This window comes from Melospiza georgiana, chromosome 15 (genome assembly GCF_028018845.1).
Source record: "Melospiza georgiana isolate bMelGeo1 chromosome 15, bMelGeo1.pri, whole genome shotgun sequence".
NCBI lineage: Eukaryota > Metazoa > Chordata > Aves > Passeriformes > Passerellidae > Melospiza > Melospiza georgiana.
The window spans coordinates 6,996,741-7,019,779 of NC_080444.1; the positions used below are offsets into that span (position 1 = coordinate 6,996,741).

The window sequence follows — 23,039 nt, forward strand, 5'->3', positions numbered from 1 at the left end:
ACTCGGGCGCAGCCGGCAACACCCACGCACACCCGGGCACACTCTTGCACACCCGGGCACACTCTTGCACATACGGGCAAACTCTTTCACATCCGGGCGCACTCTTGCACGCCCGGGCACACTCGTGCACACCCGGGCACACTCACCTGCACTCGGTCACACTCGCACTCACTCCCTCTCCCACTCACTCACCCCGCCCCTCTGCAGTCCCGCCTTCCCCCGCACGAGGGCGCCCTTCACTCGCTGCCGCCCCGCCCTCGGCCCCGCCCTTCGGCCCCGCCCTCGGCCCCGCCCGGCCCCGCCCCGCCCGCCCGGCGGGCCCGGCGCGGGCGCTGCGTGCGGGCGGTGCGGGCGGTGCGCCCCGCTCCGCTCCCGCTCCGCTCCCGCTCTCGGCTCCGCTCCCGCTCCGCTCCGCCGGGGCCGCCGAGGCCGCGCCGCGCCCGGGACATGCGGCCGCCCCCGCCGGCGAGGAGGCGATGAGGCTCCGCAGCGGCACAGCGCTCACGCTGCTGCTCGGCTGCCTGTGCGCGCTGCTCTCGCTCTCCTGGTACGGCGCCTTCGGCGGGCACAAAGGTAAGGGGGGCTCGGCCGCCTCCGCGGGGACCCGGCCGCCGCCCCGCCGCCGGGGATGGGGCGTGGGGACTCCGCGAGTCGGCCCCGGCTGGACCCGGGGGTGCGTTGGGATCCAGCCCCGGTGAGCATCCTGCGGGAGCTGGGGGATCCCTGAGGGCAGGATCCTGCTGGAGCCCCGCGGGTGCGGACTCGGCGGGATCCTGTGCGCCCCTGGCCCCGCGGTACCCCCTGGTCCCCACGGGACCGTCACCTGTGGAACCCCGCGAGCGACTGCCCGTGCCCAGCTGGGCGGGAGGTGCCCCAGCCGGGGGTCTCTGCTCGTCCAGGGGTGCCCACGGACGGTCAGGGGGCTCTGGGGTGATGGGCGGGCTGTTGTCCAAGCCAAGCGCTTGGCTTGGCTTTGGTGATGTGCTTCTTTGCACCGCGTGTTTATGGCCAAAACCTTCATGGGCAATGGGAGGCAGGTGAGTTAAATCTGCGTGGTAGTGCCAGCAACTGCAGGGAGCTCTCAAATGCTGGGGATTCTTTGGGCAAACTGGTAAGGGGAGATTTGGGCATCTCTGCATGCGTCTCTTGTGGCTCGATGCTGAGTCTGGCAACTTCAGTGGATGTGGGACAGGTGTGACAGCTGTGGCTTCAGCACACGAGTATTGGTGCTGGCTTTGCACTGAGGAGGCAGCTGCAGAGCAGAGGTGCAGGGCCCTGTCCCGCCAAGGCTGCGGGGGAATCCTGTGCAGGTGTTACAGAGATGCTTGCTGCTGGTTTTTCCTGACAACACAATAGTTGCTTTTCTCCACCCAGTCTCTCACTCAAACAGTGCACTGGACTTAGTCTAGCCTGGAGGACAATTCTGACAGTCGCTTCTGAACTGTGTCTCTGTACTGTGCTTGAGTGTGTAACCTCCTACACCTGTGGTAGTTGCTCAGCTCTTCCAGTTCCTGCACTTTTAGAGGTCATTAAAGGTGTGTGGTCTGACCAGGCTGGCCTTGTCTCTCTCCTCCCATTGCTATGGAAGCATCTCTGCCTGCCACAGGTGAGAAGCAGCTTCTGCTGAGCAGAAGCTGGTGGATTTGCAGTCCTGTGGGACACCATGCACCATCACAAGGTGCAGTTTGCACATAGTTCAAGGCTGGCATCAGGGCTGGGGCAGCTCTTGGGGAAGGTTTTTTGGTTCTGGTGGGCAGGATGACATGAACCCACCCAGCCCCTTCCCTGGCAGCAGGCTCGAAGTGCCTGGGATTTTGTCCTGGCAACTGCAGGTGTCTGACAGGTGGCTGCTTGGCTTCCTCTGCCTCATTCATCACTGAAGGCTTTCCTATTGTGCTGCTAAGGTGATTTAAATCCCACCAGAGCTGCCTCCTGCAGAGGTTTGTGTGGTGGGCGTTTGCAATGCCGGGGTGCTGCTTCTGTACCAGTAGATTGCTTCGCTTCTGCTGGTGATATTTTTATCACCACTGGCCAAAACGTTTATTTATCACTGGCCAAAATGTTTGCATAGTCAGGTGTTGCTCTTGTGTGCTGCTTTCAGACAAGTGTACTAGACCACAGTAGTTGTGCAGGGGCAGAGGAATGCTCTGAGAACTGCCCTGTGGTTGCAGCTTCCTCTCATAAATAAAGCAAAAGCGGCGTGCAGTGCTGTGTGGGCTCCGAGCAGCCCCTCCTGCTTCCAGAAGCAGGGTGGCCAACCCCACCAGGCATTCTGTGCTGTCTGGGCTGTGTTGTGCTTTGACACACTTTTATTTTTTAACAAGCAGCTTTTCCCTGTGGCTCATGCAAGTGGCAGAGCAGCCCCCCGGGTACCCCTGTCCCTCTCTGGGATGTGCGTGTTCCTCTGGCAGCAACAGATTGTCAGCTGTGGTGGCCACAGCAGGTCAGGCCAGCACGGGGGGCTGTGTCAGCACAGCAGGTTTCCAGCTATTGTGGACATTTACCTATCAGGCCCTTCTTCAGTACAGAGCTGGAGAAGACCTTGAGAGGTCATTGAGTCCATCTCCTGCCCTCCGCAGCATCGCTGATAACCAACCCCTTCCTGACAGATGTTTGTCGTGTTTGTTCTTAAAAGCCTTCACTGACAGGGACTCCTAAGCTTCCCAGACAATCTGTTTGACATTTAGCAGCCCTCATATTAGGTTTTTCTTATGATTTGTACAGAAATGTCTTTTTCTTCAGTTTAGTTTCACGATTGCTCTTCTTTTTTTCCATCTGTTGGGAACAGGCAGAAAAGTTCCTTCTATCCTTCTTTGCAGCAGGCCAGTAGATATTTGGAAGTTGCTACCATTTCCCTTACTAATACAGATTAAACCACACTGGTTCCTTTGATCACTCTTTTTTAGGTCATTCTTGCTCTGCAGTTGCTCTTGTTATTCTCTTCTGGACCATCATCCTTGGTGAGGGGTGATGCTTAACCTGGGATAAAGGGCTGAAGTTGCTGCTGTGTTTTTGCTCAGAAGAGTCAGTGTTACTTCATATGTTTTACAAACAATGATCCTGTTTATACATCCCACAGTGTGTGCTTTTCACTTTTGCCATAGGTGACTCATGTTTATTTTTTCATCCTATCAACCCTTCAACTATTCCTCTCCAGATGTTGTCCTGCTTTTCATTCCTTATCTTGTGTTTGCCTGGCTAATTATTCTTACCAAATTGCATTACCTCACGCTTGTCCTTCTTGAACTGAGTCTTTTTTTTTTTTTCCAGACTGAACTTCTAAATTATCAGGATTGTTTTGAATTCTGATCTTGTCCTCCTCCATTCCAGCAGTCCCTCTCGTCTTGGTGTAGCCTTCCAGGGCAGTTAGCCTGTTTTCTCTGCCATCAGCCAAGTTGTGGATGCGGACACCAATTGGTGTTGGATCTGGGATGAGTTCCACTGGAAAATGCTTCAGTAGAGCCCCCCCAGTCAGTGCTCAAAGAGCAGTGCCCCGTTCACAGCTGGTCTTCCCAGCAGTGGTGGTCCCACCTTTGGGCAGCTCAGGCCAGTCCCTGCATCCCTGGCTGTGTTATGGGCATGTCCCATCAGACATTTCAGAGGTCTCTGAAATCTTTGTTTCTTCTCCCCTTCCTGCAAGTCCTGACACCCTGTCACAGGAAGAAATATGACAGATTTGATGTGATTTGTTCTTGATGAACAAAGGTTATCTCTTGCTGAAGTTCTCCTTGTCTTCTAAGCATTTCAAGTGAAGTTAAGCTGATTATTCTATAAATTCCTGCCTCCTTATTCCCATACCTGTATTTTTCAAAGATAGGCTTTGTGTTTGCCAGTTCTGTGACATCAGTCATGCCCTGTGAGTGACTGGAGACAATTCCCAGTGCTCCTGAATTGCTGATGTCGTTGAGTTCTGGGGAAGTCTGGCAAGGTGTCCGCGTTGCCTCTAGTGGGGAATAATATGATATTAAAATGTAAGGCATTGCAGAGTCTGCTTGTCTTCCCACTCTGTGTTGGGAGGACAAAACAATTAATTGAAAGAAAAAAAGCCAGAACAAACCATCTCTAGAGCTGCTTTTCCGAGACCAGCTCAGGGCTTGTTTACCTGCTAATGGTGTTGTGCTCTGCTGTGGTTATTAGTAAAGTTTTGACCTCATGGTCTGCAAAAACAGACGCTGCCTCTTTCCAATTATAAATGGGGTTTGAAATAGTCTGCTGGAGTGGGAAGAGAAGGGCAGCCTCAAATAGCACAGCCCCTCACCCAGGCAGCAGGTGTCCAGCATCACGCCCTGCTCGGAGGTGGGCCACGTGCTGTGCGTCATGGTGGTGGGTGTCTTGGCCAAAGTCTAATATTCTCTCTTTGCTGATTTTAGATTTCAGCATGGTTTCACTTCCCAAAACCTGCCATGCAGAAAGCTCTTTTGTAACCTGGTGTCAGATGTTGGACGTGTAGGGCTTAACTGTGGAGGATCAGGCTTCAGGAAGGTGCAGGCAGGTGCTGGTGCCCAAGGTGGGGACTCCAGGGACTCCGGACTGACTGAGGGATTAGTAAAACCAGCAAGGTCTCATGACTTTAGGTGAGTCACAAGTACTAATGGGATGAAGGCAAACAATTTAACCTACCAATTAAATTGATGTGGTTTTTTTTCATTTCCAGTGGTGAAAACTGTTCAGTTCTCATCCATAATGTTTGTTCTTATCCTGACTGACTGACCAGCCAAGGAGACTCCCATTGGAAAGGCTCTGTGTAGAGACTGGCATGATACCTCCTCAGTACGGCTGTGTTGTAGCTCAGGGCAGGCTCTGTACCCATGCTGCCTGTGCAGGTTTCCCCTGGCAAGTTTTTTCTCTGTCAACTTTTAATGATTTCTTGTTACTCACTGCCAGCCAGCTCCTGGCATCCATTGTAAACCCTCAAGTGCAGCCAACTCAGTACCTGTAGGTTTGCCTGCAAAGTGAGGTTGTTGTTTGCATGGTGGCTTCACACCCCTGAGATCAGTTGTGACTGTGGTATTTTGGATGCTCACCTTGTGGGAGCTGTTTTTCCTGTGGATGTTGTGGAAGTGCTTCAGAACACATGCAGAGCTCCTTGAAGGACTCACCACACACATCCTGGCTGGGTGTCTTGGTGCAGGTCTGAGCTCCCTTGGTCTGTGGGTGTGGTGAGGAGCAGGATGCTGGGTTTGGTGGCTGTGGGGCCCTGGCTGCAGCGTGGATGTTGCTCTGGAGCAGCAGGGAGGGCTCAGGCAGCAGCTCTGTAAGGAAATATCCCTCGTGCAGTGCCGTGCACGGCGGGATGCTCTGCTCACTGGGGATGTCCTTTGTGGGAAGCAAACTTTGTCCCAGAGGGATGTTCCTCTGAGGATGTTTACAAAGTCTTCTTCTATAGTGCATAAAAGCCATGAACACTAATCCTCTCTGGAAGCAGCAGAGTCAAAGCTCGATATTGTTAAATATGAGCCGTGTCCTGCGGCATGCGGGGTTCCCGCTGCTTTTTCATTTCTGTTGCCTGCACCAGCTTGACTTCAGGTTTTTGTAGTTTCTTTGAGGTCTTGGGCACTGCCTGCAGCGAAATGGATACGAGTGAAAGCCCTGGTTTGAGCTGGGATCACTTCACAGCAGTCCTTGCAAACGTTTCCCAGCAGGAGAGACGCCAGCAGGAGACCCTGCAAGTGCTTTTGAGGGCTGAGGAGGTGCAGGCAGGGACATGGCTAGGGAGCCATGGAGCTTGGAAATCTGTCATTGAAATGCATGGTGAATAAAAAGGTGTGCAGGAGCATTTCTGAGAGACTTAACACGGCCTGGGTGGTGCTCAGCAGACATTGTGTGAAATTGGTGGCTGGAATGCAGCAGCATTTGTAAAATTACCTCACCTGTGACTTGAACAAATTCATCCCAAAAGTGAGAGGCACTGTGCAATCTGTTGAAATGCATTTATTAAAAGAAGTTGTTCATTGTCTGGAGTCACCTGTATATCTGTTTTGATTTTTTGCAGTTTTTTAAAGGCCTTTAAACAGGGCTCTTTGCCTGTATTGTGTGTGCAGTTGCTGTGTCCCATTGCTGCTCCCACACCTAGAGCTGTGGGTGTGTGATGCAGTTGAAGTTACAAAGGCTCTCTCCTAACCTGTGCTCTCCAGCATAGACTTGGATTCATGTCCTTGCTGTGCTGTGTCCCTCCCAGTCTTGGAACAATCGACTGCCTGGTTTCATGCCTCAGTTGCCATCTGCTCTCTGGGGACAGTGGCATCTCTTGTCACAGGGCTTTGGAGGACACTGCCACGCTTCTGTGACAGCAGGGTCTGTGTCAGTGCACAGGAGAGGAGTCGTCAGAGGAGGTTAACACACACCCCCCAATTACATCAAGTACTTCTCTTGGTTTACTTCTTTAGCAGAACAAAACTCATTTGCGATTCCCTTTGATTCATCTAAAACAAATCATTGATTTGTACTTATATCCTGAATGTTCATTGATTATTCACTTAGTGTTTAATGTAAAACACATCTGAAGCTGGCTAGTTTAAGTGAAGCTGCCACTCATCTCCAGAAAGCCTTGAAGACACTAAGTGCTGGAGAAATTGCTTTAGCAAGGCTGCTGCAGGTAGGCTTGGATTATCCATGGTTCCCCCTGTTCACAAAACTCAAACCAGTCACCAAAGGACCAATTTTTCTGTTTGTGGTATAAAGAAACACAAACAAATATCCCTACTGGAGTGCCTGGCTCATCCACAGCCACAAGGACTTTGAAGGAAGCCCTTGAGGCTGAGCCACCTTCCTCAAAATACTTGGAGATGATGCTTAATGTTCTAGGTGAAGATTTTCCATGTCATTATTGTGCCAATTCTAATGTTCAAGTTTTCTTTTTCGTGAGAGAGAGATCAAGAGGTTGGGAGATTGGGTGGCTGAAGAGGGCTGCTGTGGTGGCAGAACTCACTGGGCAAATTAAAGGATTGTGGAAAGTATTAAAATAATCAAAGGGCTTCAGCGGAGGCGGGCAGGTTAGCATTGTTAGGAGGAGAGGCTTTTCAGGGAGGGCTGATCAAGTGTCTGCTTAGCAGCTTCCTGATACAGGCAGAGGATTGTTGTCTTTGATGGAGGGGAAAAAAAAATTTCTGCCTTTTCCATTTGAATTGCAGCATAGGGGGCTTTTTATTCAGCAGTGCCCTTCTTGGGTTTATTTTCGAGCTTATGTCAGGCTTCCCTTTCAAAGCGGGAAAGTCTGGGAGTGGCAGATTCCTGTATTAAATAATCTCTTTCTGCATTATTTGTGTCACTGGCCAATTCTCCTTCTGTTTTTGTCCCGGTGTCAAGTCACATTTGAGTCTCCAGGATCAGTGCATTAGCATGGATGCATCTCTGATGCACAGAGACAGCTCTGTAACTCTGTCTTCTCTCCTGCCTGCCCCAGCCTTGCCAGTGTTTAAATATTCTATCCCTCCTGTGTTACATACAGGATAAATGCTTACCTAAAGGTTAATCTGTATTTTGAAGTGACTAGACATGCACACAAAATTGTCTTTGATGCAAGATATTTTAATTTCTGCTTATATTAAAGTGGACAGCAGTAGTGTTAAAATGTAAATCATTAGGCTTTAAAGAAGCTCCTGGGCAAAAATTAATCTCCACCTGACTTTTATGTTCATGATGAGTTTTGTTGCTTTGCAGTGTCCATTTACTTGTGGCTATAATTGTCACTTGGTGGTTTAGGAGTTGTTGGTAGTGGGATGGATGCTGAACTGTGGGAAGAGCAAGGTGTTGGCTTATGTTAGTGCTGCTCTCTGGTCCATACCTGTTCATCAGTGACTTTTTAGACCATCCTGACCACATTTTCAAGTCTGCCTTAAAGCACTTAGGTTTTTCTTCTCTCCCTGCAATGGCAAGAGCTTTCTGGGAGGTTCAACATGGAGACCTTTTTTTGTCACTCACTGCTTGTACTTATGTGGCAGCACATCCTCTGTGCATTGTCAGCGTTCTGAGGAGTGTCATGGCTTAGGGAGGAGGCCCGTGGTACCAAAAGGCTGTGTAGCCTTTAGAAGCTCTTCTAAATAATCAAAGAAACACTTCCAGTTCTGAGAAATTAGCTCCTTGAAGATCTCTGTATATATATTTGGAAATTGAAAACATGTAGTGGTTTAGTCAAAGTGTAGTAGTGAGGCCAGCCCTGCCAGTACCAAGAACTTCATACAGAACCTGGAGAAGATTTCTGAGGGAGAACTAAATTTCTTTATTCCTCCCCAAAAGACAGGAGAGCAGAGCTGCTGCACAGTGTCTCCAAGGTGCGTCCCCACGTGAAAAACAACAGCAGTGTTTGTCTGTGTCCTTTGCTGGGTGAATGGATGAATCTGGTGGTGGCTGAGCTCTCTCAGACTCAACCACAGATAAGTACCTGTCAAATGAATTATTCAGTTAATGCTGGCAGAAGTGTTGGGGTGGTCTCCCCTCCCTTTGCTCTGTGCCCAGACTGTGATCTTTTATTTCTATTTGATCTTGCCTTTCATGTTTTAACTATTCCTTTTTCATGCCATCTCTCATTGCACTCTCTGGAGCCGGCTTTGATATCATTTCTCTTTGTCTTCTATTTCCCTCAGTTTCCTCCCTTTCTTCTTCCTTTGATATTGTAGAAAATGACCAGGATGGAGATCTTCCCATGTCTTCCCTCTCTTAATCCTGAGCAGTTCAAGTTCCCCACTTTTTGAAGAACTTTACCAGGTACTTACCTGATAGCGTGGCTTCGTTAACACCAAGCAATGATTTTGGGTAGAAGCTGGTTTAGACTGCCTGGGAAGAAGATGGTGCTGGTCCTTGTACTGAGTTTCAGGGGCTGTTCTGAGTCCTTCTAGATCCCTGGAGTGGTGGTGAGGCCAGGCACAGCCCCCAGGACAAGCCATCCTGACCCCAGAGTGAGGATGTGCCATGGGGATGTTTCCACAGGTGTCACACGTGGGGTGGCTGGTGCTGATGGGCAGCAGGAGCTCATCCTGCACTTCACATACAGAGTTTCAGCTAAATTGAAGGAAAAGTAAAAATTGTGTTTAAAAGGAGATTAATTTGCTAACTTTGAGGAGCGAGAAGTATTTAGGAAAAAAACTGGAAATGCAAATTCTGGCTGAGCACAAGATTTGTCATTTGATGGCTGAAATTCTCCACTTTGTTGTGCCAGTGAATCCACATTAAACATGTATTTTCCCTGAGCTAAAGAGCTGACCTGGGTGGGGGAGGTAAGTACTCAGAGTGGTGGATGAGCATAATTAGGACATGGATTGTGGGTTGGCTCAGTATAGATCAGTTTGTGTTTCGTTAATGTCTGGTTCCACCCTGTCTGTCTGTTTTATTGGATTAATTTATTAGTTTCTGAAAGTGTCTCTCCAGTGAGCTAAAATATCTATTTACTGTAAGTATTTGGTTACTATGAAAAAGTGTATTTGGCATGTGTTTGGCAAATATTAAGTACTTTCTTCTGTTTCTTTTGCAATTTAATCTTCTATTTATCTTGGGTATTGATTTCTGAAGGCCTTGGTAATTATTTGCTGATCTTGAAAACAATGATTTTAGAGGCTCGAATTACTTGTGTAATATTAATCATTACCTTGGTGTGTTTGCTTTAAAGGATGGGGTCCCTTTGACAGCTCCAGGGTGGACATTTACTGTCTGAAACGATGCTGCCATCTTAAAATAACAAAATCATTACTGGTGTTTTGTTCCCAAAACTAAACAGATACTTGCAGAGATGCAAACCTGGCAGTTGCAGTCAGCTCATTAATTCGCTGCTCCTCTTGATGAAAGGAGTGGCCAGATTCTAAAGTCAAATAAAAATATGGTTTATTCAGTTTCCAAATTAATTTTGTGGTGTGTTGGTCCCAGCTCTGGTGCAGGGCTGGTGGGACAAGGGGCAGCCCCACTCTGGTGTAGTGGAGCTCTGCTGGGGGGGAGAGAGGCCACACTCCAAAGGGTCTCACACTTGCAAGTGAATGTGGTGCCATACAGAGGCACATCTTGCTTTGGGGGAAGGTGAGAAATTGAAAAGTCTCTGCTGGGAGCTGAGTAATTGGCACCTGCTATTATTGTGTCCCTCCTCCCCCTTTTAATAACTTGTTTATAGAGATACCTCTCCTACAGATCTCATTACACAGCCATAAAGCACGATTCTTTAAAAAATACATGCATTCCTATTCATATCAGGTCTGAATACCTACCCCATTCACGTTCCTTAAGGAAAGGGGTGGTTTTTGTGGTATCCAGGCATCTTTCCTCACTGCTGCTCAGAGTCACAGCTGCCCATGAGGAGACGAGCTGCGTCCTTGCCATACCTGGATGGAGATGTAATTCTTCCATTAATACAAAACCTGGCAGGCAGTTAGAGTGGCTGGGAGGGGAATTTTGTCTTCTTGTTATTTTAGGCCTTGGAGCAAGGGGCTGTGTTGGCTGTTTGAGTGACGTTGGCCTGATCTCCAGCAGAGCTTGCACAGTGACACAGATTGCTGGAGAGCACGAGAGGCGACGTTTGGCATGCGCCCCTGGGATCTCCAGTGCACTGAATCCCTCTTCCTGCTCATGCATCAAGTGATATGTTTAATTGGTTTTAACAGTTTCATCCTTGTTCTTTTATTAGTGGATCGTGGTGCAAAAGGAAGCTGGGAGCGTTTTTGGATCCTGTCCTGGGTAATTTGATGAGTAAGTCTTGCTGAGCTTCATCTCTCTGCAGGTGCAGTGATGCATCTCCTGCAGGGGATGCAACGGGAAGAACGTCTCCCACTCCTCCTCCCAAACACATATGTGGGGAAAGAAGAGGAGGAGAGGGCAAAATCATGTCCATGGCAATTATTTTCTGATTCTTTTCATCACCCTATAGAACAAGAATGATAAGGGGAGCCTCAGAAAAGAGGCCATTCCAGCAAGCCCTGGCAGGGATGTAATCTCTTTTCTTCATACTGAGGTATAAAGATAATTCCAATCGGGTTTGAAACAGCGGATGGCAAATAATTCTTGAGCAATCCGCTTATGGTGTTCCAGGATGCGAATGAAAACCACTAATGGGATAAAGAAGGATCTAGATAATTATCTCCACTGCATTAAATCCCATCCTTTCAGGAGAATACTCTTGTGTGGACACCGATTTCATGTGTATCAAATGCTAAAGCTGACTAGACATTTTCAGAAGCTGGTTGATTCCAACACAGCCTTCCTCTCTTGGTGATCATCTATCTTTTATCTACCTGGTTGGTCATAATAAATCTGATTTCTGGTCTCTGCTGCCCTGTTTCCTTTTTTCCCCCTCCCTGCAGCAGGTTAAAGCTCCATTCTCTCCAGGGCAGATTTGAAACCCCCTTCATCTTTTTCTCCTTTCATTTGGTCTGCTGTTTTGAGAGACTTCCTGGGGGATTTTTCCCTGTTTTACAGATGGTAATGCTGTTGCTTTAAGTCCGACAGAAGAGCTGCATGTAACATTTAGGTGTGTGAGATATATTTTAAATTGATCCATTTCCCCCCCCCTCAAGAACTCTGCCTTGCAGTGTAGGGGATGGCACTGTGCTGCAAAACAAATCCAGTTGTACAGTCAGCTAATGACGCTCTTTTGGTGGGCTCTTTGTGTTTGAATCTAATGGACACCCCATGCATGGAATGGAGGATGGCAGAAAGAGAAAGGAACAGTTTTGTAGTGACTGAGACCATGGCATTAAATGGGGTTGGCTCAGTTAACAGCGTTCAAAGCTTTGTGTTACAGAAACTGTTCTCTGAGACCCCATGGTCAGAGGAAAGGGTGACACAAACGTACCTCTAATAATGCAGGTGACAGAAAAGCACCTCTAGGAAGTGGCTGATTCTTCATTATCCCCCAGCAGCTTAGGCAACTGCATTTTCCAGCTGTCAGAGAGCCATTTCTCTCCAGCCTCACTTCAAGTGCTCCCCAATGAACTGAGGCATGTCTGAGCTGGCTGCAGCCTCTCTTGGTGAGCCAGGCTGTGTCCCACAATGGGAGCAATCTGGAGGCTCTCAGCTGAAGACGGCTGCCCACGAGCTGTCCTCCAGCTGGAAGAGGAGGATTGGCAGTTGGCACCATTCCTTTGCACTCCAGAGGACAGATGCTGTTCGTGGCTCTTTTGTCAGGGAAAGAGTCCCATCATTCATTTGGAGAGTGCCCAAATGCAGCTTCTCAGTAGCAGACCCTCTGAAACCACAAGGTTCCCATCTTTACTAGCTGGCATGGCAGCCTTGTTAAGGCTCAGTTGTCTTTTAAAGTACAGAAGGGCTTCCTGTTCTTAGTGAGAAGCCAGAGAAGAAATTCTGTCCTGTCCAAGGTGGTCTTGGGTTTCCAATCTCCTTCATGTGGCAGAGAGAGGTTACAGGGCCAGTTTTGTGCTGAAATCCAAGGGGTTTGTGTGTCTCTTTTTGCTGTGAACTGTAAGTTGCTCTTGATACCAGAATTGCTGTTCAAACCACTGTGAGCTGTCACTTGCCTGTCCCAACTGGAGGATATCCTTAGAGTCTCATGAAGCTTAGCCCTTCCATACCAGGCTTGAATTTGGGACAGGTAGGCTGCACAAGGGTGTGATGTGCAGCTGGGCACACACTTGCCAAGCAGGTGTGTAGAGAAAAGGATATGTAGGATCCTTGCAGCCTCTGGAAGGCTCTTTAGGAAATAAGTCATGTTTAAAAATTGTGGTCATTTTTTGTTTTGGTGGCATGCTTCTTGAACAGCAGCTCCTAAATTTAAATGCTCACACAGAAGAGTCAGTATCAAGGTTTCTTCATCTTCTGATCAGAGTTGTGTGCCCTGTGGCTTTAGGAAGAGGGCTGAACTTAACCGTGATGCCTGGTGCAGGCTTTTGTCTAAAAATACTGACATTCTGCAAGAGGAGTCTGGCAAGGTCCAATAGCTGATGCCTTAAAATCAATTGATTGCTGTTTAAAATAAGATATCCATCCTACACTCCCGTGACTTGCACAGAGATCTTGATGAGCATTTTTACCTGGGTCGTGCTATCACTGCACACCCTTCAGATGAACCACTCATTAAGAAATCTCATTACTTGCTCCGTTAAAGGTGTCTGGTTAGCTGAGTTGCTAATTGAAGTGTCCTTTCTTCAACCCAGTGTTGTGATGGAGCTGTTCCTGGGGCTGTTATGCCAAGTGTTACCTCCACAAAGCATTATAAATGATCTCCTGCCATCTCCTGCTTGGGTGAGCACTACCCAGAGAGAGACTGTGGGTTTTTCCGGATGTCTGCACAGCTCTCAAGTGACTTGCACGATGCACACACACAGAAAGGCAGATATTTCATGTCTCTTTGGAAATCTGTCAAGACAGTGGCAGATCACTTAGCCTGGGTTGTGCTGTCTGTTCATAACTTCTAAAATGCAGGTCAAGGAATATTGCTGTAATAGTTAAAGGTCAGGTAAAATTACAGCCTTTAGCCCTTTGTAGCAGCTGTGGTCATCAAAGGAGGTGTTTTCCTCCTGGGAGTGAAACCTTCAGCACTTTTCTGTTGTTCCAGAGTGCTGGTTAGTTGTTCTGCAAGCCTGCAAGCCAAAGGTGGCCATTTCTGCAGGTACCCCTGATGGTGCTCAGAGGCCCCAGCTGAGACCAGGATCCTCTCTAGTGTGCCCTGGATGTCCTGGCTGCTCTGGGAACCCTCTCAGAGAGCTTCACCATGAAAGGCTTGTCCAGAAGGAGTGGGTCCCTGTGGGTGAGGTGCTTGTCAGTGGCAGAATTTGAAATCCACATTGACTCATCAGCATTGTTTGGTTACCAAGGTCACTGCTGTGATGGGATGTACATGGGGATCATTTGCATCAGACTTCAGGATTTCATGGAGAGGAGGAAAGGGAAGATGACAAGAGAGCTTGTAGGTGGGTAGAATTCAGATCACTGCCAGCCAGTGCAGAAAAGGTCAAGAAATTCTTTTAGTCTGCTGGTGTGTGGTGCAGCGCACCAGCAAGGAGGTGTGGGTTTGGTACATGCACTCGTGTTTGGTTTGGCTTCAGGAGAAGTCCTTATCTCTCCTCCTGCTGCCTGCTCCTTTGGAGCTGCCCTCCTTCCTTCTGCTCTGCCTACATTTCTTGCTGTGATTTCAATTATTTATACCATTTCTCTTCCCCTTAAACTGCTCCACTGGCTGTGCACTATGGAAGCAGCTGTCGCTCCCCAAGCCTGTTCTGCTGATGTGTGAAGAGCTGATCCCTGAGCACACAACTCGTTAAGAGCATTTCAGGGCTCTTCAGTGTGGGCAACTATGTGGATGTAAAATTGCAATTGGATCTCACCTTACAGAAGGTTTTAAGTGCTGCTGGTGAAGTAATGATCTACTTCTTGATGTCGAATAGCAGGAAGGAGCTGCTCAGGGTAACAAGGGGAGAGGAGGAAGAGTTTGCAGAGGACTATGTCCCCTTCTGATGGAAATGAAGCAGCTTAAAACTAGAGGTTATTCTTCTCTTGCTTCCACCACCAGTGTGCATTCAGCAGAACCTCATTAAAATAATTTAATTTCTTTTTGACACAGGCTGATGTCACAGAGGTGACAGGGAGGCACAACCTCACCTGGCTGGTCTGGATCCAGAGCTGAGGCTGAGAGAGCAAATTCAGCCATTCAATTTAGTCCTCCCTGATTTTTACCTCTGCAGCATTAAGCTTGGAGAATGAGCAGAAAATGTTTAAATCCCTTTCTTCATTGCTGCCATGTTCAAACTGAATTAAATCTTATCCAAAGGCAGCCTGTGCTGTAGGAAACATCTGCCATGGTCCAAATTATGTTTTGAGGTCAGAATTAAAATGTATGTAACTGTTGAGCAGTGAGTAATGAATACTCAAATCCTGCTCTTTGCCAACAGTTGTTTTGCAAGATGTGATTTGTACACATGCTTTGTACCTGTGCAGGTACTTGAATGTGTTATTAGAATAGGAACCAGCACAATGTGTCACAGAAAAGAATGGTTATAAGGTGAAGTGACTTGCTAGAAATTTAAATAATTTTTTATTTCAAACTTGCATTTATTTATTTGACTTCTACAAATGTAGCTTCTGGAGTGTAATTGATGTAAGGATGCAATTGTATTCACAGCACATGTGTGTCAGGGACAATATTTATGTGCAATGTCTGCTCCGTGAAATATCTGTTCTCTCCTCTTGGCTCCTGCATCCGATACGTAGACATGAGCTCTCAGGGAAAGTACAAACAATTTTTAGAGCTGTTCTAGATATAGTCCTCAAGGAATATTTTGATTGTGTAACTGAAAGAGCTTTTGAAAAGATAGACCAAATCTCAACTAGAGAATGGCCAGAGAGAGGTTGATGCCTCACTGTATTTGATTGGCTTTCAGTCTGCTGATGAAGAAAAACTAAAGCTTCCACTTCTAAGCACATCTGAGGACTGAGACTCTTGGGGTGTGTTTGAGTGCATGGCTTTCTTTGGGTAGACACCATTCAAGTTTGAAAAACCACTCAAGTTCCTTAAATTGTGTCCTGTCTTTCAGTGGGAATTGCAGAGATAATTTCAAAGTAAACTGAGGAGAGACTGACACAAATGAGTGAGGCAGAAGTTTGGGCAGGTGTGCTCAGTCATACTTGTGGTGCACAGTGCCCAGCGTTGGTACCACGTGTTTCAGAGGTTGCTTACGTGGTCCTGCCAGATTGCCAGTGGATGAATGGATGTCTCTGTTCAGAGTGAGGGCTCCTGGGGCCCCACAGCAGTAGGGTGAGGGTGGAGAGGTGAGAGTAGAAGTCACCTGACTCCTGGAAGGGAAGTGGATTGATGAAAAGCAAATCCCTCTACAAGGCTGGCTGGGTGTCATTCAGCCCATTCCACAGGCGGGCAGTCAGAGCACAGGAGAGGTTCCCAACCTGCTGGGTGCATAAATCCCTTTGGAACCTCCCTCTGAGCATCCTTCCTGCAGCCCTTCAAACACAAAAGCCATGTCTGCAGAAGGATGGGTTTGCATTTCTCTTGCTACTGGAGGAATGGCATTTATTGGGTTTTTCTGGGAGATCTACCCTTGTTCTGGGCTGTGAAGTCTGTGGGACTCAGGGCAGGAACCTCGAGGTGTGCCAGAAGGAGACACAGAGAGCATCCTCTCTGCAGCATCTCACCCTGCTCAGCCCTGTGTTCTCCAGCAAGGCTCCAGTGCCAGACAAAATGCACATCTGGGGAGGCAGCTGGTGCCAAAGCTGCTCGAGGAGAGCAGCATTAGTGTGCTCAGAGCTTGGGTGGATTGATGGTGCTGCCGTGGAAACCCAGGGCCAGGGGACAGGGGTGGAAGGTCACACCACAGGCTGCTGTCGGCGCAGAAGAATGAAGGAGATTTTTATGTTTTGTGGCGCCTCTTTTCCTACTTTGGAAAAAGCTTTTATTTTATGTGTCTGTGTAAATGCTTTATAACCCGAGTGCTGTGAGTACTTTGAGTAATTGCTTAAAAATTGATGGTGAATTTTGACCATGTATAGACAGTGCCTTCGAGTTCCGAGGATTCTTCTCTCAGATTGTGATGCATCTTTTTACTGCATTTAAATGAGTTATTTTATATAAATTCTGAGTGCTGGCAGGCTTACAACAACTGGGGTTTTTTTAAAGCTTGTTTTTTCTAAGGGACTAAAACAATGTCCTTCTTCCCAACAGCTTTCAAAATCTTAGTCTCACTTCAGCCCAGTTAGGCCATGGTAGGGAAACCCCAGAGGTGATCTAAAGTCCTCTGGGTATTTTGAAGGTAGCCAGGAGGGCAGAAGAGAATCTCTTGATGGTTCTGTCAGGCGTGGGTAAAGCTGTATAGAAAGTGTTACCCTCATAGCCCGAGGAACAAGCAGTTCTTTAATCAAAGCTTTTGGTTGAGTACAGGATGCCCAGATGTTGGGTTCTCCCAAGGGATGGGGTGTGTTGGGGTGGCTGTACCAGCAACATTCTCTGTGCCTGGTCAGCAGCTCAGCCCATCCCTCATTAAGTCCTGCCAATGCTGAAAATAAACAAGACCAAGTTTTTTGTGCTTTCTCACACTTCTAACAAGAGTTAGAAGTAATCACAGAAAGAAAATATTTGGGAGGGGGGGAAGGGGAGCAGCTTTAATGGGCCTGTCTATTTCAGTATTCCTACCTATGGCCAGAGCCTCATTCTCTAATTTTTGTTGCTCTGGCTGCTTTGTTTTTCCTTCATTGCAATCAAGATAATGCAGTACCATAGTGCACTAAGAATTCCAGCTATTCAATTACCTTTCAGAAGTTGACTTAATTGGCTCTTTAAGTGATAGCTCTCTATTGTGTGCAATCAGCACCACTCAAGGAGGGAGCAGGAAGAGAAGGACTTTTTTTCTAATCAATAAACAGAGGTCTTTGAAATAATGCTGCTTGCAATTTGTATCACTGGTTAAATTACAATGAAGATGATCATCTGCACCTTCCTGGAGGAGCCTGGCTCTAGCAGAGTAATAAAGCTTTGCTATCCACAAACATGGTTATTTTACCCTGTGTTTTAAAGTTAATCCAGTATTCTCCCCTTGAACTTTTATTTCCCCCCCCCAAGTATGAAAGAAAACCAAAACCAAGCTGCTTCAGAGCCTGGCACAGATGGTTTAGGAAAGTCTAATATGGAATGACTAATCATTTGGTTTGCACCTCATAAAGTATGCAAATGAATGTGATACCTGATGATAAATAATTCAAAGTTGAGATGCAAGGCAAGGGGAGATTATAGAAGGAATAAGATATATGTAAACCGACCTTAAGAAAAATAAGCAATCTCAAAAGCTTAATCTCATCTTCCAAGCTGGCCCGTAGAAACAGCTGCCTCTTGGTGCAGGTTTTCTTCCAATTCCTGAATCCAGGGGATTTTAGGCCAGCAGAATTTCCAGTTTGTAGTCAGAGTTTGGCCAAAACTACAAATCTAAGGAGCTGCTCCCCTTGCACAGCTCTGTTGCACTTCAGGTCATCACTGATCCTGGTTTAGGCAGCAGGAAAGCTTTGCCAAGCAGACCAGATTTCTTTTAAATATATGGTTTCTGGTTTATTTTTTGTAGTTATTGGGTTAAAAGTGTCTGCTTCATAGTTTCATTACAGCTGAAATTACTAGTCATAATTAACTATTTAGTCATAATTTAAAATATTTTGAATCCAGAAAGGTCTTCATGAGATTGCAAGAGGCACAAGACTGGAAGTAACACTCAGACCCCTGCTGCCACCACTGCCCAGGGTAATTCCAGCTCCCATTCCCTAATCCACCCTTCCCATGGGGTAGGTGAGAATTGCAGATGCAGACCTGTATGGAACCACAGATTTTAATGATAAAGCACCCAGCACACTCCTGGGTGGGGTGCAGGCCTCTCTGCCCTCCCTTTTCAACACCTCCTATAGGGAATTTCATTTGCTTTGTGGGATGTCCTTTGCAGGGATTGGCTTGCTCAGACCAAGCTGGGATTTGATTAAAGATGCTTCTTCCTCAGCTCCCTGCCCCATCCTGGTAAGAGATGGATAATCACCCTTCAGTGCAATGATCCTGCAGCAGGAGGGAAGGTGCTGCTGATCCAGAGTTACAATCCCGCACCAGAGAGCAGCTTTAAGATCATTTCACGTGCCAGCTTTGTAGGAGTTTTCACTAAACTGTGGAGGTAGCTTGATTTTGCCCTTTGATCAGCCAGAAACAGCGATGCTACAGTGCCCTGCTCCAGCTCCGCTCTTGGCAGCATTCCTGAAATTGCCAGCAGCCCTGTCCTGGCCGGTGCCAGGCGCCCTCGTGCCCGGCCGCCCCGACAAGGCCGCGCTTGTTCCCAGGCTCGGTGCGGCCCTGCCTCGCTGGGGCAGTGGGGCTGGGGGGTCACTTTGTGATGACAGTCATTACACAGCCCTGCAGTTCCACCCTGCAAGTGTTTCACTGGTGATCCCAAGGGTTGGTCCCATCCTGACTTTGTGCCCTGGTGCAGGAGAGTGTGTGGCCTCTGTTACCAGATGGAGTAACTTGATTTGCTCGTAATTCTGTCTGTGTTGAGTCAAGCAATATAGGCCAAGGAGGGAAAGGAAGCAAATTTTTTGTTGCAAATTTACTCTGTGGCTCCTTCAGCTTCTGGGAGGGGCTGTTATGATAAAGTCTGATATATTTTCACATCTGCCTACGAAAAATGTAGGATTTATCTTTCAAATGAAATTTGCTCTGCTGCGCTGCCAGCAGGGTTTTTTTGAGTAGCTATTTTTGTGGAATATAACCCGAGAATTTGTATTGGCTTAACACTTAAAATGTAGCCAAGGGAAGATGGAATATTCATCTTTATTGTATTTGTTTCTCCTGTAATGAGACGTTACTGTCTGTCGTAAAGGAAGTGGTTCTCCAGCCCAGGGAGCATGCCCAGTGATTTTCTGTTTGCTCCATTAGCTCGTGTGCAGACCTCCCGATTTTTTATGTGCATGTGCTTTTCTACTTGTTTAATCCTGCCAACTGCTCTTCTGGTTGGAAATCCATTTCTATAATGCTGGGTATTACACAAATTTGTTGAAGCTCTTAATGCAGATAACAGGGAAGGGGGGTGAGCCTGCTTTGCCCGGTCAGCCTGAGTCAACTTTCTCCTTCCCATCAGTCACGCAGTGCCTGCTTTTGCTGCAGCTCACTGAGGGCACAAAATGCACGCAGCAAAGAAAAATAAAGTTTAAGGAACAGCTAGAGTGCTGTAAATGTCGCTTGGATTTTGATTTACGAAGTCCAAGCACAGCACAAATTGGATGGCTCGCTGTGCCCTGTGGAAATCTCTTTGTCTGCCTTTTTTTGAAATATTTCCATAACTAGTAATCATGGCATTGTAGCAGAGAGCCCTTCTATAAAGAGCTTTTTGGTCACTGCTGCTGTTTACTGTGACTCTGTACTGCGTGTTAATTGCAGCTCCTCATTCACGGGAATGTTCATCAGGAATTGCAGAGTGGATGCCAGCAGTGATGCTCTGGATTTTGGGGTTCTTGTGTGCATGATGCTTTGGGGGACCAGAGCTGGAGCAGTGAGAGGCATCCTCCCTCTGTGTGTGATTTGCAGTGTTTGTGGAGCTGTTTGCAGCAGGACTGAGCACATCCCTGCCTGTTGTACTGTTCTGGTTGTTGTAATCTGTTGAATTCATCCATGGCACTTTGCCTGGTGGAGAGTGGTGGGAATGTTGTCAGCAGTGGCAGAGAAGGATGCCAGGCTGCTTTTTTGTTTTATTATTTGTAGTAAAGCCATACAAAGTCCGTCCAGAGCCTCATGACAATGGTTTGAGTGGCTGTCAAGCATGCATGTACTTTTTGTTTCAGCAATGGAGCAGGCAACCTTCTCAAAGTTTAATGTGAGTTTATATCCTGGTATTAACTTCTGACTTAACTACCCAGTTCTATTAAAAATAAAAGGAGTAAAGTCATTCTGGCACACTTTGGTAGCTACAGCATTTGGAAACTCTTCAGCTTCTCTCTCTTCTCTTTCCTGATTTCTTCCCAAGAATAGTCTCAACACTTTCATTTTTAGGACTTTGCCCTAATAATTACATCTGCAAAGATCCGCTGGGATGGGTTATCCCACAAGCAGGATTATGCCCTTAAATGGAAAATAAGCCACCACAACAGCCAGAGTTTGGGAAAAAAATACTATTGTGGGAAAACAAGGTTGCTAAATGTGTTATTCCATGTTGTGTAGCTGCACAGTCAGGAAATGCTTGTTTGTGCAGAGAGGAAATGCTCATGTCTTCTAAATGCTTCTTGCATTCCTTTTTAATTGTTGTTATAGTAGGAAAACACGGCTCTAATAAAATACCAATTTACTATCCCCTCTGTAAAGGGACAGGAGGTGTGAGAAATTGGAGGGAGTCAGGGAGGCCAGTCTTGCTTTATGAACTCTTTATTTGCTGGCTTCTGCTCCTCCCTTTCCCCCCCAAGCCCAGGGGGGTGCAGCTCCTCTCCAGGCTGCCTGTCCAGCTCTGCAGCCCGGCTGCCTCTTGGCCAAAGATTTGGGCTAAATAATCCAATTAAGCTTTGCAGCTTATATAACTCTCTTGGCTTGAGGCAGCAGCCGGACTGACGGGAGAGAGGCACATCTGGAAATCGTGTTCTAAACACGCTGCCACGGCCCAGCCAGAATGCTTTGGACAAATTTGCTCATACGCACAAGATGTCCTTTGAGCAGCAAGATGAGTGTGCACGGGCTCCTTGCTGAAGAAGTTGAAGTAAATGCTCCTATCCATAAATTGTTTCCCTGGCTGGGAATCTTAAGTGGCTTTTTTCCTTCCTCTCCCTTCTCCTTTGGAAGATCATCCAGCTTTTCCTTTTCAGCTCCAGAGGATCAGCCCTGTAGTACACTGATCATAAATAACACATATGTTTTTTTTATTTCAAAGGTGGGAAGGACCTCCAGCATTATTTAGTCTGACTTCTTATCTGCTACTCATCATAGGAGTTGCTTTTTATTTCATCTGAAATACAGCTTGGTGTATAACTGGAACACAGCTCTGAAGACACAAGTATTTTTTCTGAGAATTCATTATAACCCTGGTAATTTATCCTAATGCTTAATGACAGTATTAAAACATGGGCATTTTATGTCAGCTTGAAGGTTGAGGAGAAAATAGAATTCAGCCATTCTGTATTTCAAGCAGCATGCCCAATACAAGCTAAGGAAAAAAAAAACCCAGTGCATGTTTTGGCACTCTTGGATGTCTCTTCTTTTGCTGGCATCCATTACTGTCAGTAGGGAAGTTATGGGCATTAACAGCAGGATGCATTTTCCTTCATGTGCAGTGATATGTGCTTATAGCTTCGTTTTATAGTCTGCTGTCTAACCTTAAAGAATTTATTTGTCAGGTGTGCAGGGCTGGCTTAGCACTCACATCCTGCCTGTTTCTGGGTGCTTGGATGGCTGCTTGTCCAACACCTTCCAAATCTGTGCTGTGCTGGGGAAGGATTTTAGAAACATCACCTCCCTGAAATCTAATATGAAACACACACACAGACACACACACACACATGGAGATCCTGGGCTTGTCCTCAGTAAAACATGCCCAGGAAATTGGCTGCAGTGTGTGCACTGGCCAGGCTGCCAACGAGCTGTGCCAGAGCTGCAGAGGTACTGGGGGTGGTTTGGCAGAGGATGTGTTTTGGTCCCAAGAGGGGACATTGCTGGGGCACAGCAGTGCTGAGGCAGCTCTCTGTGGCATCCTGACCCCACTGTGGCTTTTGAAGTGGTTTAGCCACTTCTGGGTGGTGCACAAGGATATGTACCTTGGCAAAACCCTCCAAGCCAGGGGGTGGTGCAGAGCACTGGGTGGCTCTGCTGGGGCTGCTCCACTCTGCAGCAATGTAGGGCTAATATGATATTTCTTCCAGTGTATGGATTTATAAGGCTGTCAGAATGCCCCTGCTCTCACCAGGCTTATAGGATTGTCTTTGTAATCATGAATACCTACATGCAAAGTTGTGATGATATCGTTTACACATTTTGGGGTTTTCCATGGTCATAAAACTAAATGATGAGTTCCCCAAAAGAGGCAGTGTGTTGAACCACTCCTCCCAGCCCATGCCAGCTCTGGAGCTCCCCCATCTCCACTGCTCCCTCAGCCATGGGTTTGCTGGCAATGATAACACAGCTGTGCTGCCACACTTCCACATTGCTGCTGTATCTGACTGCCCGCGCTTGATGTTTTATTCCTAAAGAAGAAAGAAATTGGATTAGATTTTTCTCAGCCGTGCACAGCGGTGATCCTGGGTAACAAAGCTGATCCGTGTGCAGGAAGCTTTGGGAAGCTGGGTGTGAGGATAGGTTATTAACTGGGGACTCACCCAGGGTGATTTGCTTGATGGATTTACCAGCAAGGCATTCCAGGAGGTGCTGAGCAGCCTCCATGGCCCTTGAGAGACCCTTTTGAGTGCATCAGGGGTACCTAAAGCACCTCAGTACAGAAATTACCTCCCTGGACACACTCCAATAAACCTCTTTGTAGAGAGGGAACAAGGCTGGGATGTTGCTCTCCATGGTGGTGCTGCAGGTACCACCAGGGCAGGTTCTGTGTGGGTTTTCACTGCTGTTTTCCCTGTGCCTGCTGAGCCTGGCTCCCCCTTGGTGAGATTTTCCT

General features: G+C 47.3%; 1 protein-coding gene across 1 annotated transcript in view; it reads left to right on the forward strand.

The window, feature by feature from the left end:
- Nucleotides 1–431: 431 nt before the first annotated feature.
- The window catches only part of MGAT4B (alpha-1,3-mannosyl-glycoprotein 4-beta-N-acetylglucosaminyltransferase B), a 50,396-nt gene continuing 27,788 nt past the window's right edge, over nucleotides 432–23,039 (forward strand). Inside the window, exon 1 of the mRNA XM_058034698.1 lies at nucleotides 432–573. Within this exon, the coding sequence (XP_057890681.1) occupies nucleotides 477–573 (97 nt within the window). The 5' untranslated portion in view covers nucleotides 432–476. The remainder of the gene's footprint in view (nucleotides 574–23,039) is intronic.